The sequence below is a fragment of the Sporothrix schenckii genome (genome assembly GCF_000961545.1).
Source record: "Sporothrix schenckii 1099-18 chromosome Unknown Cont47, whole genome shotgun sequence".
Lineage (NCBI taxonomy): Eukaryota > Fungi > Ascomycota > Sordariomycetes > Ophiostomatales > Ophiostomataceae > Sporothrix > Sporothrix schenckii.
Window position 1 is genome coordinate 2,366,461 of NW_015971148.1, and position 17,320 is coordinate 2,383,780.

A 17,320-nucleotide genomic window follows, 5' to 3' on the forward strand; every position below is an offset into this window, starting at 1 on the left:
TAAGGAAAATTCTGTGATACGTATTTGTTTTTTTTAACACAGCCCCCCGGTACCTATCAAGAATACCCTATCCAAAGTTTTAAAACCGCATGCACCTGGCTACTTCAACTTGTCTTCTGCACAGGTTCCAGGAAGGTTGCTACTTATCCCAGAGGAGACAGCTTGGTCACTTGAGAAGAGTGCTTCTCCTATGTTGTCTTTCCGAGAACCGCATTTCTCATCTGGTGATGGAAGAGTTGCTGTTATCCGACTGCCACTCTCTCCACCGTCATCTCCTTGTTCCAGGGATGATTCGTCTTCGGGCTTTCCTTCACGACACGCCCAGCCATCCACCCAACGGAGCGTCTCCTTGCTCCAGATCCTGTTCATGAGCATCAATCGTAGAGGGACAAGGACAATGATGAGGACTGGGAATATGGGTGCGGCTACAGTGAGTGTGACACCAAATACAGCCGCGGTTACGACGATTTGTGTGACGGTATAGAAATGGATGGCCGCCCAGTGGACATTATTAGGCAAGTTGTACTGCGTCAGCGTGTCCGTCTCGGAGGGCGGGGTTAATAAAGACGCAACCCGGGCGAGGATAGGATTCACAGACAGCGACTGGTAACCCATGAACAAAAACAGGCCGGCGAGGACGGACGTCGGTGTAAGCCCGAGTAGTCGTTGTAGTGGAGGCGACGTGAAGGCCAAAATAAGAGCAGCTTGAAGGAACGCCGAGTACCGCTGTTCATACACGCGAGTAAAGACACGTTCTGTGGATCCGGTGGAGGATGTAATTTCGCTCCTGTTCTGTCCAGCATTTTCATTGATGGAAGAAGTGCCAACCGCAGCGTCATCCTGCTCAAAAACGGTATGTATCAAGGATTCCGAGTGAAGGGGCGCCTGAGGCAGAAGCCCGTTTGCAGGTGGGATGCCGAGAATACCGCAAATTGCAGTAGTAGTACCGAGAAGGACAATGTCCCAGGCAAAACCACCAGGCTTTTGCACCCCGTATCTCTTGAGTGTACAAATAATGCTACTGATCTCATGGTCAAAAAAGAACAAGACAGTGATAATTGCGCCTGGCAGCATTGCGGCCAAAGCCCAGCGCGCCGGCAATTCCCAGAACCGGACGAGAAAGACAGTACGGTCGAGGCTAGTGGGCCGAAGTTCGGTCTGCACCGACAAACGCTGCTGATCGAGTGCAGCTAGGTCTCCGATATGTGGGACACCGATGAAGAATATGATCGAGAGTGCCGCAGCATACTCAGTCAGAAGCATGCGTGGAATACGGCCAAAGAGAGGAGCCCAATGCTTGTCGGCCGTGGAAAGAAAAACAGCCAGGAGACATGTGCCGGCAGCGCCAATAATGGAATACAGAAAGCTGGCCATGGAGACAGCACGCTGGTTGCGCTGCAATTCAAGGACAGCCTTTTGAAAATAGATGACACTGTTCAGCAGAGAAAATATGTCCGCGCTGAAATGAGTGACATAGCGCATGGTGTAGTCGTGTGCGTTCAATATGGCGAGTAGGTAGTGCATCCATGCCGAATGTATCAGGGACCACGCCATGAATTGGAGGAAATCAATCTGGCTTCCTTTAATGACATGGCCACACACAGAAAGGAAGGGGGGGGGGGGGGGCGAAGCTAACAGCAGTCGCTGACCTTGAACTTACTCGGAAAGAGTGGATACACAAAGAATATATGTTCTCGGCCAAGACAGAGAACGGGCCAGTGACGCCTAGAATCGTGAGAGGCTGTGCTGAGAAACTGCTCATTAATGGCATTTGTCAGTACAGCTGCGAGACAAGAATCAAAATATCAAATATCAGCACCGAGGAAGAGTCAAAGATGGTAGAGCAGGCAGTTATTACAGCGAAAATATGAGGCCACAGAGACCGGTGCTAAAGACCACCTCGATGGTGCCCCACGACTGGCCGGTGAGGACGTCAAGGTCGCTGGCGAAGGTGATGCCGGGGAGGATATTTGTGAAAAAGACGTATACCGCGCTGGCAAAGACCAGCTGGTTGAATACTGTCCAGTCCGAGACATAACGGGAACGAAGGTTACGTAAGTCTTGCCCAATGAGGCGAAAGGGCTGCAGTACTCCTCCGCGCCGAAAAACGGTCGCAAAAGCCCTCGAGGCCTGTCGGCGCGTAAGGTCGGTCGGAGGCATACCTCGTTCTTCCGTGACTACCACCCCGTCTATCAGCCGTCGACTGCTGCGCAGCCACCGTGGCAATCTCCGGCGGATCCAGTGTCTACCCGGGCCGGGGTTTCTGTGCTGTGTAGGGGAAAACTGAACCCGGTGCACGGGGAGGCCGTTATTGGATGGCGGCCGCTGGTCCATGGCTCAATTTCGGTCCGAGCTTGCTTGGCATGGGGGTGCTTCGAGGGGCCGAGGAGATGCGCCTTGACGGAGCACACACCGAAATCGAGGGCGTGAACGCTCGGTGAAGACTTTGGAGGCTGTGGGAAACAGGGCAAGACGTGAACGAGGTTTGAAAAATACAACCCGAAATCGGGCACTTTCTAAGAAGTGCCCAAAGTGTGGGGCGAAACGTGTCGGTGCCTCGCCGCCCAGACCGTTCTGGCTAAACCGAGAGGCCAAGCACCGCACTCAGCCAGTCATTGAACAGTGAGGGCCCATGTGGCTACAATCGTGGTTAACGTGAGGACACAACGTTGTACTATATACTCCGTAGAGCCAGATAGAGGGAAAAGGGACGTGGCCAGGAGAAACCAAAATGCGTACAGCCAATTTCTGTATCTTGTTTATCACGCGTTTCTGTTTTCGTTAACACGACATTCGCTGTCAGCATGTATGACGTAGTGCTTGGGCCTGGCGGGGTTCTTGACAACGGAGCTAATATGTTGCATAACCAGCAAAAGCCACCATTTGTTCGATGTCGGGGGTTTGGTATTGCCGACATGATAACAAGCACGCGCTCGGTCTGTGGTTGAATTGAGGGTCTTCGCTTGCGTCAAATTGACGCCTAGCGATATTTTCGGCATGCCGTCGTTTGTCCAAAGATCGGCAGGTGCCCGTATCGGTGTGCTCCACGGAAGGAGCCTTAGGCACATGTCTGAAGGGGTTCACACCACCTTCTGCATGTAGAAACCCTCCTGCCTGCCGCAAGGTAAGAGGTTTCACACTATCGGCAGAAACACCATGTTAACATCTAAATCCGTGCGCCGCACGCCACCCAGCCGCGAGATCAGACCATTGACATATGTCACACACCGCTGGCAGATAGTCTCTGTTTGTTACCATACCGAAACGCTCTAGCATTTATATTCTGGGTTTAGCACTTTGGAGGGTTTGTCCGCCAGCCCTCTTCGAACGGGCATGTTCTTCTCTGTTGACCTGGCTTGAGTGTTTCGTTGTCGATCCTCCCGCTCTCACCCTTGCGCAAATAAGGTGTCACTAATAAGTTTTCTTAGAACAATGTCTGGGCTTCGCACGAAATAGGGAGGAAGCAATGTACACCTGCAAGGATAGGTCTCATGACAGAATGCATTCCCGACCATGTTCCTCATCGCAGCGGAGTCTCGAGCTTCCTTATTTTATTTCCACAGATGGCTGGACTAGAATCGCCAGGCGTGTCAAACAGGCCAGGTTGGATTCAGCCCAATGCATCTGGTGCTCTGTGCTTTGTGTTGTATCATATAGGCAGATCATGCTGCCCCAGGAGTGGAGATTGCACCACGCGGCCGACAAGTCGATCTGGAAACGACAAATTGGTCTAGGCTGACCCTCAAGGCTACGAGAGACAGTAAGCCACAAGCACGCATGGAATATCACTCCATTTGCTAAGATCGGAAGTTGGTCGGCCAATCCAAAATCCAATAAGCTAGGTATGCTTTCGTTTCGGAAGGGAGGGCTGACAAGCATCCACGTTCGACTGTTGCATAGAATGACAATATCTTGCCACGACCTTCTTTCCCTGACCTTCAAGTGAAGATCACAAACAGTAACTGCGGAGAGTGCATCAAAGAGAACAAAGCATGTCCATGCACCTATCCTGCAAATCATCAGCAACCAACGTGAACACCGGAAAAGAAAAGAAAACTGACGTATGAAGTACGTGTCCGTCGTGTTTTCTCCACCGCGGAACTGAAAGACGCCAAATTTCGGTACGCTTACAACCCCTTGCATAGAACAGTCGATCCTCCCATCTCGGCTACGGCACCTCGCTTTGAATTTCAACTGGTCGTACAACATTATGCAAAACAACAATAAGCCTTCCATATTACAATGCCGGATATGTCTCGAGCAGCGGGGAGGTCTGTGGAATATCTGTTTCTTCCAGGTCAATCTACTCCCAATTTGTGATGCGGATCTACTTAACAGAAGTAAGGCTTGTTTGGATAGGTTTCGTTATCCAGCAATCTATGTGCAGTCCAATGCCCACAGAGCGAACGCATTACTGTTACATTATTATCCCCATGATCTTGTGACGTTTTTTTTTCTGACCGCCCTGGGCAGCGATGGGTTCCAAATGCTGATTGGCGACCTGTGTCTTGCCACAAAAGCCGTCACAAAAGCTCTCCCTAAGCACCAGAACAACCGACAATGGTTGATGTCCCCCTACGCTTCATGCAAGTTTGACGGCATCTATAAATGACTGTCTCTAAACCTACTTCAATCGGGTTGCTACCCGGATGAAGTATCATTAGAGTCCTCTCGTCGGGCCGCAGAAACGGGGGGGCAAGCATACGTGAATCAAACGTAAACTTGAGCACCCTCCCTGGAAACCTCAGCCGGGCATTGGGACGACTCTGCAGAGTGACGACCGCCGCAAACAGCTGTACGATACCGAAATTTAGAGCAAAGCCGAGAGGGTATATGAGGGTAGCTGGAATTTCTTACACTAAACAAACATGACCGGGTATTTAAAGCACAGGAGGATTATGGCTAGAGAAAGATACGATTTACGATTGACATCGTCGTTTCCGTCCCCACTCTCCGAGCCGTTAGCCTTTATACCTTGACAGTAGTACACTCACACATCTTTTGGTAATGCTGACAAAACCTTGGTACAAGTGCGAAGATGATAACCAGGGACGGGCTCTGGGTTCGGCCAAATGTGTTTCTCGCCCTGAAAGTACGAAGTACTTTCAAGGAAGTGGCATCTCCTGCAACAACCATCCAAGCACTCCGTACGATGTACGACACCCGAAATCGCCATTGGTACGTGAGCCTTCCAATTCACTTTGACTTTCTATATATCCTCTCACCGACCATATCTGCTCTCACCGGTTTGCGATCCTCTGCCCATCCTCCCAACCGCTCAATGGTCACTAACGTTCAATTTGACACCGTACAAGTCCAGTATTACGTCGTAATTATTTGGGCAGTTGCAGCAACCAAGCAGGGACATGTTCTGGGGTGGGTAACATCGGAAGCGTCAACGACCCAATAATCAGAGTCCAGGGTTCCTGCTGCACACGACATCGGTACGGCCTCGTGATCCAACGATCCCTTCTGGATTCCGTCTTCCTCTTTCTCTATTTGCCAAGTCTATCCCCCGGTGTCGAGCCCTGAATTTGTGTCCCTAGCGAAGTCGTTATTGCTTTTGTTTGCTTGCCTGCCTGTATGTCATCCTTGTATTTGTCGTGCAGGGGAGCCGTGGATGCTGTGCATTGATTTGCTTCCTTGTATACGAGCCGTAGGTGATCGAAAACGGTACGAAGAGCTCGGGCTGATCTTTCTCCCTCCCCGTTCTTTAGGCGGAAGTGCTACCGGCTACTCCCGTCAACCGCCTAGTCTTATGGGTCCTGGCATCGCTCTTGTTTTGCTACCTGTGCTGCGAGTGTCTCAATTGTAAATGCAGACAGGCTTTTACACTCGAACCCCCCTTGATCCTACCACGCACACCCTTTCCTACCGAGGACCCTTTTCACCGGTTTCCCGTCCTTTTACTTATAAACACAGAGGCTATCCGACAATCTCTCTCGTGGCTCGCGGCTCGCCCTCTTCCCTTTCTACTAGAGCGCGCCCGTCCTCGTCCGCCGTATTGATGACCTATGGACCCGGTTTTCAATATGGGTTATCCAACGGCACCCCACAAAAGCCAAAAAAGAGACGGCTACAGCGACCACACACTTGACATGGACTACATCGACGACAACATGACTTTCATACCATCGGAACGATGTACCGTATCAAGCGGCACTGTATGTGTAGATCCGCGCGCGTCGAAAGTTCTGATTATTTTCAACAGACGGCTTGGGATCTGGCAGCTACCAAAAGGCAGGAAGAACATTGGTGAGGATCTCCAGTCGGCGGCTCTGCGTGAAACATACGAAGAGACCGGGGTGCGAGCCAACTTACTGCCTCTCAAAATCCGAACGCGCTCAACTACACAACCCAATGTCATTAACGACTCCGCTGTCGATGCAACCCGGAGGAGAAATTTTGCTGCAACTCACCGAACAACACATTCCGCAGCGTCGGTATCGTCTGTGTCCACGGCGTATAGCACATCAATTATGTCAACTGCTTCAACTGCTTCTTCTACACCCATCCAATCTTACACACCCACATTGCCAGAGAAAGGGCCGCTTGAGGTTGACGGGGACGGCTCTGTGCAGTCCGAGAAACACGGGAGGACGCTGGCCGCAGAGGGTCAAGACTTCGCTCTTGTCGATGGCTCAGCAGTTGAGACGGTGCCGGTCGTGGCAACGGTTGTCGATCCCAAATTGACGTGCGGTTTGTTCAATAGTGAACTCGTTGGTGTTATCCAGTACCCTGATTTGCAGGCTGCCACTCCAAATACCATCAAGACCGTCTTTTTCTTTGCCGCATTCGCCGATTCGACAGCTGCCATGGGCCCTGGTGCGCAGGAGGACCACGAGGATCTACGGGCCGAGTGGGTGGACTTTCAGATTGCCAGCCAGCGGTTACGCTTCCGTCCAGAAAAAGAAGCCATGTGGAAGGTTCGACAGGACATGGCAAGATCAGGGCTTTAGCACAGGGTAGTCTTTGGTCGTCGTCCCTTTTCCTATTTTGAAGTAGTTAATAGAAAACATGTCGTACAACATTTGGTAACGTGAGATATTTAGGTCAGCTAAAGTATTGACAGCCAGACTGACTAGCGCCGATCAAACTAGGGCGTTTATGGAAAAGGCATGCGGGAAAGGGTTCTTTCCTTTCTTGGTCGCGTGTGATATTACACGTGATCTAAGATGTGTGATGCGTTTGCACTATTACTTTATCGTCGACATGTTGGCTTTTGGAAGGATACTGCATTCTCGATCGTACTAGATGATGGATCTTCTTTCTAAGTCGGGTTCGTAATCCATCCCGTGCAAAGCCTTCCAGCCCATAGGTGCCCAACATCTGCTTGCTGGGCCACCCCACATATTCTCTTATGTAAGTTCCAAAACAGACTAGCGTGGATGTCGTGATCGAAAGCTTTTACAAGTCCGCCCACAATTTGCGGCGTTCCGCCCGATGGCGCAATTGGTTTCCTCGCCCTGCCGTCGGATGTCGACATCAGCTACGACATGGCGCGGTTAACGGCACTGTATGTTTCTGTGTCATTTCTTTACATACACAGTGTCCAGAACACGGCTCACTGTCCACGCCCTCGCCGACGCCTCCTCCGATGCTTGATTCCCTTTGGCTGGGCTCTGGCATCACCGGCAAAAGCCTTGACAATTAAAAACCGTCAACTCGTGGGCGGCGCGGGGTGAGAGGCTTCATGGATGCGGCGTGTGGATAGGGTTGTTTGGATTGCTGCAAGGAAAACGTAATGAATAGCGAGGTGCAAGCAAAAATAAGAACAATTGAAACCGGGGGAGCAATTTGAGGGCGGAAGGATGCCGGTTTATATTGACACTTGCCGCACCGAACCATTTAGGGGCGTGGAGAGTCGAGGCCGGCTGTCGGTCCCGTTGACGCAAAGTTGAAGAGCCAAAACAAAATGCCCAAGAAATCAAAAGTCTTCTCGGGCATTCGCCTTAGAAATCCAGTCGAAAAGGCTACGGGCTTTAAAAGAATCATCAGGTCGTCTCTTGTTATATCTTTTCCCTCCCCTCTCCTTTCCGTCCATGATACTAGCCAACATCACGCCTCTTCATAGACGTCTTTCTTAAACAACATCCCCTAGTGACGCCCTTCGATCGCTTCTCGCCTTTACCCTTACGCTATTGCGTGATTGTGGACTAATCTTTCGCCGCCTATCTCTTCGCATCATCCTTTTAATTGTGCTCCTCTCTCTTCCCTTTCATCCAACATCCAAGACACGTCAACAACATTTTACACCCGAGATACACTCGTACCTGCAGCTTTCGACACCTTTTGTGCACTGCACAAAATCCTTCACAGACAGCCAAGACAGTCATCAATCACAATGGCCATGGAGGCTCCCATCGTATCAACTGAAGCATCAACGGGCGTGTCGATGGACAATTCGCCGCGGCTCGAGCCTACTAAGGCGTCCAAACAGGCCGACGATGCCATGTCTCTGGAGTCCGGCTATGGGTCCGCACCGCCGTCCGCATCCGCATCGACGGCACGGCTGCCGCGTGTGTCCTTGACACCCGAGCACCTGAGACACCTCAACAAACAGCTAGAGAACATGGAGCCCATGGACATTCTGCGCTTCGCCAAGATATTCTTCCCCAACCTCTATCAGACAACCGCCTTCGGCCTCACGGGCCTCGTAACGATCGACCTTCTGGCGAAGCTGGAGCAGGAGGGCGTGCCCAAGGATGCCGAGCCCGTCAACAAGCACAGCGTGGATCTCATCTTCCTCGACACGCTGTACCACTTTAACGAGACATACGACCTCGTCGCGCGTGTGCAGGCACGATACCCTGGCATCAAAATTCACAGCTTCAAGCCTGATGGCTTTGAGACGCCCGCCGAGTTCGAAGCTACGTACGGCCGCCTGTATGAGATCTCCGAAGAGATGTACGACTACCTCGCAAAGGTGGAGCCGCAGGAGCGCGCCTACGACAACCTTGAAGTGGTTGCCGTGCTAACGGGCCGCCGTCGGTCACAAGGTGGCCAGCGCGGTGACCTCGACATTATCGAGATAGACGACGAGCGGGGCATCTACAAGATAAACCCGCTCGCCAACTGGTCGTTTGGCCAGGTCCAGGCGTACGTGCGCGAGCACAACGTTCCGTACAATGTTCTCCTAGATCGCGGATACAAGTCCATCGGCGACTGGCACTCGACCAGCCCGGTCGGCGAGGGTGAGGACGAGCGTGCTGGTCGGTGGAAGGGTCGCAGCAAGACTGAGTGCGGCATCCACAACAAGCAGTCTCAGTATGCACAATTCCTCGCGGGGAAAGCTGCAACTGAACCGGCTGCCAATGTCGGCGCTCTAGCGAAGAAGCTCACTGCGATCGCATAAAATAGGTCACTTCAGTAGGACCAACCAAAGGCGGGAGGACTTGAATTCTAGAGGGACTGCATACTTACACGGCGTTTTGGGAAACCGGTGGACAGGACTGTTTGGGATAGCGATCATTTGGGTTTGTTTTTTCGTCGTTTTTTTGAGAGTCATGACGTGTTCGCGTCTTTCGTTTGTGCTTCGGATTGTTACAGTGTACGTGCACTTGGGGGATAACAAGACCTTAATGATGCACTTGGAAACAATACATACAAGTAACACTCTTTTATGATTGTGTCTGCCGGCCGTCTTGTAAATCGTGCACAATGTGTTTATAGGTCGAAAGGAGACCTGGCATCTCCAACGTCATCTGTTGGGTACCTTTTCAGGTCTGCGTCCCCGCAGTTCAGTTCACGTGATCCCAAAGCCCCTTCCTTGTATCCGTCCGTAAAGAAGTGTGCTAGCAAGTTGTAGTTACGAAATTTTAGGTGTCTCTGTTGGCTCCTGTAAGGGCGATGTTAAGGAAGTAATGCAGTTACAGAGTCTCATCCTTTTCTCGTAGTATTAGCTGTGTGTGCAGTTGCCTCCCAGTGTATTATTCCAGCTGTTGGAAAGGACCGCTGGACCAGCTTGTTGTGGTCAAACTGAAGGTGCTAGATTTTAAGTTCGTAGGGAGGGGGATCACAGTATCCCCAACGAAGTATTGTCTCGGATGATTCCGATTAAAATTCTAACCCGCTTTTATAGACACATTTCGAGGACATCGAAGTGTCTGTCGCATGCCGTTTCGTTTTCCTGTGATCCATATTCAACAGCTTACCCGCCCACATCACGTGACTCCCCGCGCCAACGACGCCACAGCCTCGGCCCTCTCCATCGGCTCTGTTGTGACTCTGCCGGGCTAGCCGACCGACGACACGGCAACGCGCGAGACAAAATCCCCGTGGCAGAATTAAAGACTACGCCATCGAGTCGTTGGGACGACAAGTTGATACTTACCCTTGATAGCAGTTCATCTACGATGCGTATCGTCGTCCGGAGGCTGCTCTAAGCACCGCATCGCCTTTCTACGTTCTCACCTGTCCACTTCTGGCCAATTGTGTCTCTCCTTGTTAACTATAGCTGCATATATAAGGTGACGTAGTTTCACAAAAACCACTTGATTCTCCTGCCTCACTTGCTAAGCCCGCTTTTTCTGTTCACCTCGTCTGCCGTTGACACCTCTGGCTGACCTAAGACACATGTGTCATCCTGCAGAAGACATTCCTTGCTGTTTTTGGTCTGATCTCTTGGTCGGATCCTTTCCGCCTCCATTTCTTTCGAACAAATCAAACATGGCTGCATCCAATCCCGCCACCACGGCCACCGGCCCTGCCCAGTCAGATGAGGACCGCTACTTTAGCACCAACCCGCCGCCCAAGGATCTGGAGCAGCATATAGCAATGGTTGAGGCCTTTGTTGATAGGCACGCAAAGGCAAACCGTCGTATCGTCCTCGTGACCTCCGGGGGCACAACTGTAAGAGCTTTTGTAGTGGCTGGCTCTTGAAATCAGCAGCGTCCTAACGGCCGAACTACAAAATAGGTCCCTCTAGAGAAGCAGACGGTCCGCTTCATTGACAATTTCTCCGCCGGTACACGCGGATCAACAAGCGCCGAGTACTTTTTGGACGACAAGGCCGATTATGCCGTAATCTTCTTGCATCGGCAATTCAGGTATGTGAAGCAGGGAAGGTGACGGGGAAAGGTCTTCATGCTGCGTTTTTTTTGTCACAGTTACTAACTGCCACTCCGGCTATAGTTTGCAGCCTTATAGCCGCCACTACTCGCATGCTACCCACAGCTTCTTGGATTTCTTGACAGAAGATGAGAACGGCCATGGCGTTCGGTCTCGCGACGAGGACGCTGACTCCATGTTGGGTGTTTGGCGCCGGTACCGTGCTGCCAAAGACCGTCTTTTGGCACTGTCTTTTGTGACCATAACCGATTACATGTATGAGCTGCGGGCGATTAGTCGCATCATGCACCGTCTCGGCCCCAATGGGTTGCTATATCTAGCAGCTGCTGTATCGGACTTTTTCCTCCCAGTTCGTGTTTTCCTTTCCAGGTTGTTTCGCTTTCGCTCTTGTGGCCTGTGACTAACAGCTTCCAGCCTGACCGTATGGCGGAGCACAAAATTCAGAGCACCGATATCAATACGGACAAGTCAGGAGGCAAGCCGCTAGGCAGCTTCGCCGTAGATGAGGACGAAGAGACATTCGACAACTTCGACTCGTGAGTTTTGGCGTACCTTTCTCGTCTCGTTTGCAGATTGCGCGCTGACACAACTTAGATCCCCCAAGGTGCCTCGTAGCAAGAGTCTGGTAATTGACCTGGATCCAGTGCCCAAGTTTTTAAAGAGCTTGGTCGACAACTGGTCTCCCGAGAGCATGATGATCTCCTTTAAGCTCGAGACAGACCCCGAGCTGTTAATCGGAAAGGCCAAGGGCGCCCTCGAACGCTACCAGCACCACCTTGTAATTGGTAACATCCTGAACACCCGCAAACAAGAAGTAGTCTTTGTGACCCCACAACACGTGGATTGGGTGCGCTTGTCGGAGGCCGAGGTGGCGGCCAATGCCGAGATCGAGACATTGATTGTCCCGCGTGTCATCCGCCTCCATGAGGAGCATATACGGCACAACAAAGGCCGCACGGCGGCGCAGTAGACGCGGCTCTATGAGCCCGAAAGTCGCTGACTTGTTTGGAGTATACATTAAATAAAAACCCACGGGTACGAACTATCTGTAGAAACCCAAAACCACCTCTTTTGAGTGAGAATGTTGTGTTCCGTACCAATCTTAGCAAAGATTGAAAACACAGAGCAAAAGAAGGAAAGACAAGAAAAACGCAACAAAGGTAGGCAAAACTCGCTATTGAACAAGAAAAAAGATCGCCATGGGGCATCGTAGACCAGTTGAGTCAACATGCATGTATAAGCCTTGCCTGGACTAAGCCAATAGAGCCAGCCAGCCTTAAATGTATATCTGGAAGGAAGACACGGAGTGTCTTGACGCATTTCTTTAGCTGTGCGACTAAGCAAAACTGCACAGCATGTTTCGCGAGCATCCCTCCGTCCTTACCAGCGCTACTGCGTTTTCGCTTTTGGCTCGGTAGCACGCGGGGGTGATTTGAGACCGAAGACGGACAAGAGAAGAACAGCCGACATACCGATGGCGCCCGCGCCATAGGCGACTTCCCGGCCCGCCCACCAGTAGACGCTGGTAAACAGAACAGGGCCCAGACCACGCCCAACTTGGCCCCACGAACGGAGAATACCAAGTTTCCCGCCGCGCTCACCCGAGTGCGCTTCGAAGCTGCTCAGGGCGTTGAGGCCGGTGACAACAGTGGCTGATGTGGTTGCAAGGCACGCAGCAGCCAAGTAGAGATTTCCTACCGTAGAAAGGCTACCAAGCAGCAAGAATGCAATCTGACACGCAACAATGCCAATACGCACCGAAGCGAGGGGTGGAAGGCGGCGGGTTACGCCGCCTTGCAGAATGGACGCGACAAGACCGACAAAGCCGAGCAGTCTCCCGTTCTTGGCAGAGGTGTAGCCAAAGAGGTCGTAAGTCATAAAAGGGAGTGAGAACTCCATACCAGAGAAGAAGAGGAGGAAGACAAAATGCACGGCGTTGAGCATGAAGTGCGAGTTAGTTCGGTCGTGAATTAGGTCGGATCCAGACGCTGCATTGCCAGGCCTAGGTATCTTGGTGGTTTTTGTTTCCTTGGTTTCCTTGACTCCCTCGGCCACCGCCTCGGTGCTGGCACTGGTCGGAAGCGTTTCGGGCAGATATAGGTAGAGGTAGATTGTCTCGGCCACGATGAGAAATAGAGAGAAGCCTGCAGCGGCAGCGAAAGGGTTTGTCTTGAACATTGTAATGGTGCTCAACCAAGCGCCCAGGGCCGGGCCAAAGGTGAAGGCGACCGAAAAACAGACGCCAATCAAGGCCATGGTGGAACCGCGGGTCGAATCGTCAGAAATGTCGGTGGCGATGGCCATGGCAAGTTGCACGTTGCCCTCGGACAGGCCACCAACGACACGGGAGAGCAAAAATGTGCGGAAGTCGACGGCCACCACCCACAGTAGGACGGAGATAATGTTTCCCATCATGCTCGCGAGCAGCGCGGTGCGGCGGCCATAGCGGTCCGACATGTGGCCAATAACGGGAGATGCGACAGCTTGCAGGAGTCTGCACAAAGAGTCGTGGAAAGGTTATTTCAGTCAGCAGAGGACAAGGATCTGGCAGCTAGGATGTGCCGCGGCGGCTGTTTTACGGTGCTTCCTTACGAGAATAAACTTCCCAGAGCGCCTCCTAGCAAGACAATATCATATCGCGAGTCGATTGGGCGGGCAAACGAGGCTTTATAAGCATTGAGGTAGTCGAGGATACTGGCGAGCAGTGTGGGCGACTGCGATTTGCCGTCGTCGAGGGCGGTCTCTGCATTGCGGTAGAACTCGAGCAGGCTGGGGAAAAGAGGCAAAATGAAGGTAAACGATATCTACGGGAGCGTGTCAGCAGATGTCAACGTGCAGTATGAGCCGGGGGGGACAAACCAGGTCGAGCAACAGAGACAACACGATGACCTTGAGAACCCGCCTCCGCCTCGCGGGGTCCACGGAGACAGTTGCCATGTGTATAATATTGCCGTATGTGCCTGCGCCTAGCGACGGATAAGTTATTGAGGAAGAGGGGCGTTAAATGCCAAATTATCAAGAAACCAACAGCTCGGGAGTTCGAGAAATGGAAAAGGGCGAAAAGGTGAGGATGTCAAAGAAGGATGTTGAAGGCGTGAAGTAAACAAAGATGAACAGCGCCAGGCCAGAGAATGCGAGACGATTGCAAAACGAAAGAAGCCGGGACACGACAACGAGGTCAACAGGCTGCGAAAATACCAGGTAACGGGGGGAGAGAGAGAGAGAGAAAAGAAAGAAAAAAAGGAAAACCCCAGCAGCCGAACCAGTCGTTGCATATCGCTAGAGGATCGCGTGTTGAGTATTTCCCTAAAGTATTGCGGTGCGGGAGATGTGGCTTGTTTTTTCCTGTCCATGTTTTCCTGTCCATCCGGATGTGTGACCCCAATTTTAGGCTCGCACCTGCCGCTACTGGTTGATTGATATTGGGCGATCTATGTCGGTGCCAGCACAGCTGGCCTCGCTGGCCTTTGCTCTAGCCGTGTTTACTAAGTAAACGGACTCCAGTAGCTGCGACGGCCTGTGCGCATCAGCGGGGCGTAAGTTGTACGAATGTACTACTTCGGAATTACAGGCCATGTCGCGTCGCTGTACAAATATAGATGATCTATTCTTTTCGGCACTATTGGAACATCGCACTCCTGTGTCTCCCCAATATCCGTCTATGCCACGTTTCTTGTTACAGGGAGCGGCATATCCTTTTGTTTCAACCATTAAAATTCCCGATTGGACGTTGATGGCAGGTAATCTTACAACCGAGAGACCCAACGCAGCACCTGCTTAGCAACAATTAGTTCAACAGGAGTCGACCGACCCATATGCGATGGAAACTTTAACACATCGACTGAACGGTATTGCATCTGGCCCTATATGTCTACATATATGTTGTATACGACATATATACACTAACTATAACAAGACGACTAAGCAAAAAACTGCCTCCTGCTTATTCTAAGCAGAGTCGCCTCGCAGACTAAAATTTACCCAGAAGACTCCAGCCGATGTTGGACGCCTTGGCCGCGAAGAGGGCCACCAGTGAGCCGACGTACAGGGCGGCCGTGAAGACGATCAATCCCCAGTACTCGCCGCCGTCTATGATCAGGATCTTGCCAGCAATGGGTATGCCGACCAGCGTTGCGACCGAGACGGCAGTGTAGCACGTAGCATAGTAACGCCCGTAGTTGGTCGTGGCACAAAGGCGGCCGATGCTGACGGGAATAAGACTGATGTTGCTACCGCTGGTGAAACCGAACAGCAAGGCGAAGAGGACAACGGGCGCCGCCGCTGCGCTGTTTCGGTCGTCGCCGCCACTAGAACTAACGAGGGTTGAGTCGAGCATCGACGTTGGCAGCCAGATGACGAGGCACGACACAATGGCGAGAATAACGGCAATGATGTTGGCGTTGAAAGGACCGATCTTGTCGGCATACCAGCCCGGCAACACCCGCCCCACCACAGACCCAGCGTTGAGGATAGTGACGACCTGCGACGCAAACGAGGCTGAGAAACCACGCGAGAGGGTGTATGTGGAGATGTAAGTCAAGGGGACAAACAGCGCAAACTCGAGCAAGAACACGCCCAGTGTCGTCAGCGCAAATGGGACGTTGCGGAAGATGCGCACGTCAGGGTGCGTACTGGCATCCAGCGCCGGCGCCAAACGCGATCGCAGCAAGATGTTGGACAGGCCCGACAAGATCAGCGACACCAGTGCAAGGGTCCGGATGCCCCAGGCCCATCCGACTCGATCAAAAAGGCTCTGTAGCATCAGCGGGATACACACGCCACCGAGTCCGCCGCCGGTGGATGCGATGCCCGTGGCAAAGCCCCTTCTCGCGGAGAAAAAATGCCCGATGGCGGCGATGGAGGGTGTGAAGAGCAGCGCCAGCGCCAATCCATTCATCAGGCCAAAGACCAAGATGAAATGCCATAGCTCTGGAGACGGAACGACGTTATTAGCCAAAATCACTGTAAAGTGTGAGAGCGTAAGAGGCAGATATACCCACCTGTGCAAAAGCTCAACAACACGAGGCTACCAACAAGACACATCGTGCCGGCCAGCACAAGCCAGCGCGGTCCATACTTGTCGAAGACGGGCCCGATATAGACTCCCGCGAAGAAACACATGAAGGCGTTGAGGGAGAAGATCCAGCCGATGGTGGATTGGCTCTGCTCCATCAGCTGGTGCGTAGACACATATGTCTGGAACGTTGCCAGGCTATTCAGGATGCCTAGTGACGAGAACAGAGCCAGCCATGCCCCAAGGACGACGAGCCAGGCTTCCAGTCCGCCCTCGGGGAATGTCTCTGCTGGCGGCTGTGCTACCGGGCCGCCTTCTGTCGAACCGGGTGCTTCGATGCTAGATGCAACAAAGTTTGTTAGGGTCCTGGCGCACGGTTCAACATCCGCGTTGGCCGCCGGTCCATGTGTGCTCGTGACGGTTGCTGCGTACCCGATGACTCGTATTTCTTTTTCGCTGAAATAAGCTACTGTGCTGGAAGACGCAGAAATACGGTCGTGGCCGCCGCGGACGTAATCCGAGCCAATGCCGACGCCGACATCGCTGTTACTCAACACTCTGGACGCCGTCGCCCGGACATTGCTCTTTGACCTGTTCTTCTCTGCGTCGTCTATCATGGTTCCCCCAAACCTGGCTTTTGCCTTCTATCCATCGATGTACGAGGCGGCAACCCGACCAAGTCTTTCGTACCGTTTGATCTGTCCGCAGTCGATTTATTCTTCGTGGCGGGGTGGAAAGGGAGATGTGAAATTTGGGGCGGTAGGATGAATAATAAACCAAGGAGTTTTGTTTCCGAGGCAAACATGTGCGTGAGGGAAAATAATATGTAACCGAAACCGTAAAGAGAAAGACAACACCATACACTTTGAGCAGGAAGATGTGGGGTGCAACCGGAGTAACGATAAAAACGAAGAGAAGTTAGAAAACAGAAAACAGAAAACAGAGAACAGAGAACAGAGAACAGAAAACAGAAAAATGAATACGAAGAAAAGAACGAAAGCCAAATTAAAAAAACTTTAGAAGTCAAGGTTGGAAAACAAAACCTATACGGGAGCAGACGCCTGGTTCGTGGAACAAGAACTATGGCGTGGACGGATACAGAAGGCACGGGCATAAATGGAAGGCTCTCCTTTCTCCGTATGGCATACAGATATGACTTACGTCCTGGTGGATACTCTATTGTTCATATATACTGCTCGACTTTGTTCGTTTTCTGTTTTGTTGCACATACATCGA

General features: G+C 52.0%; 7 protein-coding genes across 7 annotated transcripts; 3 read left to right on the forward strand and 4 right to left on the reverse strand.

Annotated features, from left to right (window-relative positions):
• Window positions 1-99: 99 nt before the first annotated feature.
• On the reverse strand, window positions 100-1,482 carry SPSK_03368 (uncharacterized protein; the record flags this gene model as incomplete). Its single annotated transcript, XM_016730206.1, has 1 exon — window positions 100-1,482. One exon carries the CDS (start codon window positions 1,480-1,482, stop codon window positions 100-102), a length of 1,383 nt encoding a protein of 460 aa, XP_016585329.1.
• Window positions 1,483-1,854: 372 nt separating this feature from the next.
• On the reverse strand, window positions 1,855-2,334 carry SPSK_03686 (uncharacterized protein; the record flags this gene model as incomplete). Its single annotated transcript, XM_016730521.1, has 1 exon — window positions 1,855-2,334. One exon carries the CDS (start codon window positions 2,332-2,334, stop codon window positions 1,855-1,857), a length of 480 nt encoding a protein of 159 aa, XP_016585330.1.
• Window positions 2,335-6,032: 3,698 nt separating this feature from the next.
• SPSK_03539 (uncharacterized protein) lies at window positions 6,033-6,959 on the forward strand (the record flags this gene model as incomplete). Its single annotated transcript, XM_016730377.1, has 1 exon — window positions 6,033-6,959. The coding sequence occupies one exon, from the start codon at window positions 6,033-6,035 to the stop codon at window positions 6,957-6,959; it is 927 nt and encodes a 308-aa protein (XP_016585331.1).
• A 1,385-nt stretch (window positions 6,960-8,344) lies between these two features.
• Window positions 8,345-9,355, forward strand: SPSK_03492 (phosphoadenosine phosphosulfate reductase; the record flags this gene model as incomplete). Its single annotated transcript, XM_016730330.1, has 1 exon — window positions 8,345-9,355. The coding sequence occupies one exon, from the start codon at window positions 8,345-8,347 to the stop codon at window positions 9,353-9,355; it is 1,011 nt and encodes a 336-aa protein (XP_016585332.1).
• Window positions 9,356-10,668: 1,313 nt separating this feature from the next.
• Window positions 10,669-12,040, forward strand: SPSK_03373 (phosphopantothenate-cysteine ligase; the record flags this gene model as incomplete). Its single annotated transcript, XM_016730211.1, has 5 exons — window positions 10,669-10,851; window positions 10,918-11,048; window positions 11,134-11,419; window positions 11,485-11,606; window positions 11,665-12,040. The coding sequence occupies 5 exons, from the start codon at window positions 10,669-10,671 to the stop codon at window positions 12,038-12,040; spliced, it is 1,098 nt and encodes a 365-aa protein (XP_016585333.1).
• Window positions 12,041-12,459: 419 nt separating this feature from the next.
• On the reverse strand, window positions 12,460-14,007 carry SPSK_03303 (uncharacterized protein; the record flags this gene model as incomplete). Its single annotated transcript, XM_016730141.1, has 3 exons — window positions 12,460-13,564; window positions 13,663-13,874; window positions 13,930-14,007. 3 exons carry the CDS (start codon window positions 14,005-14,007, stop codon window positions 12,460-12,462), a joined length of 1,395 nt encoding a protein of 464 aa, XP_016585334.1.
• Window positions 14,008-15,040: 1,033 nt separating this feature from the next.
• Window positions 15,041-16,701, reverse strand: SPSK_03261 (uncharacterized protein; the record flags this gene model as incomplete). Its single annotated transcript, XM_016730101.1, has 2 exons — window positions 15,041-16,032; window positions 16,071-16,701. 2 exons carry the CDS (start codon window positions 16,699-16,701, stop codon window positions 15,041-15,043), a joined length of 1,623 nt encoding a protein of 540 aa, XP_016585335.1.
• Window positions 16,702-17,320: the final 619 nt, after the last annotated feature.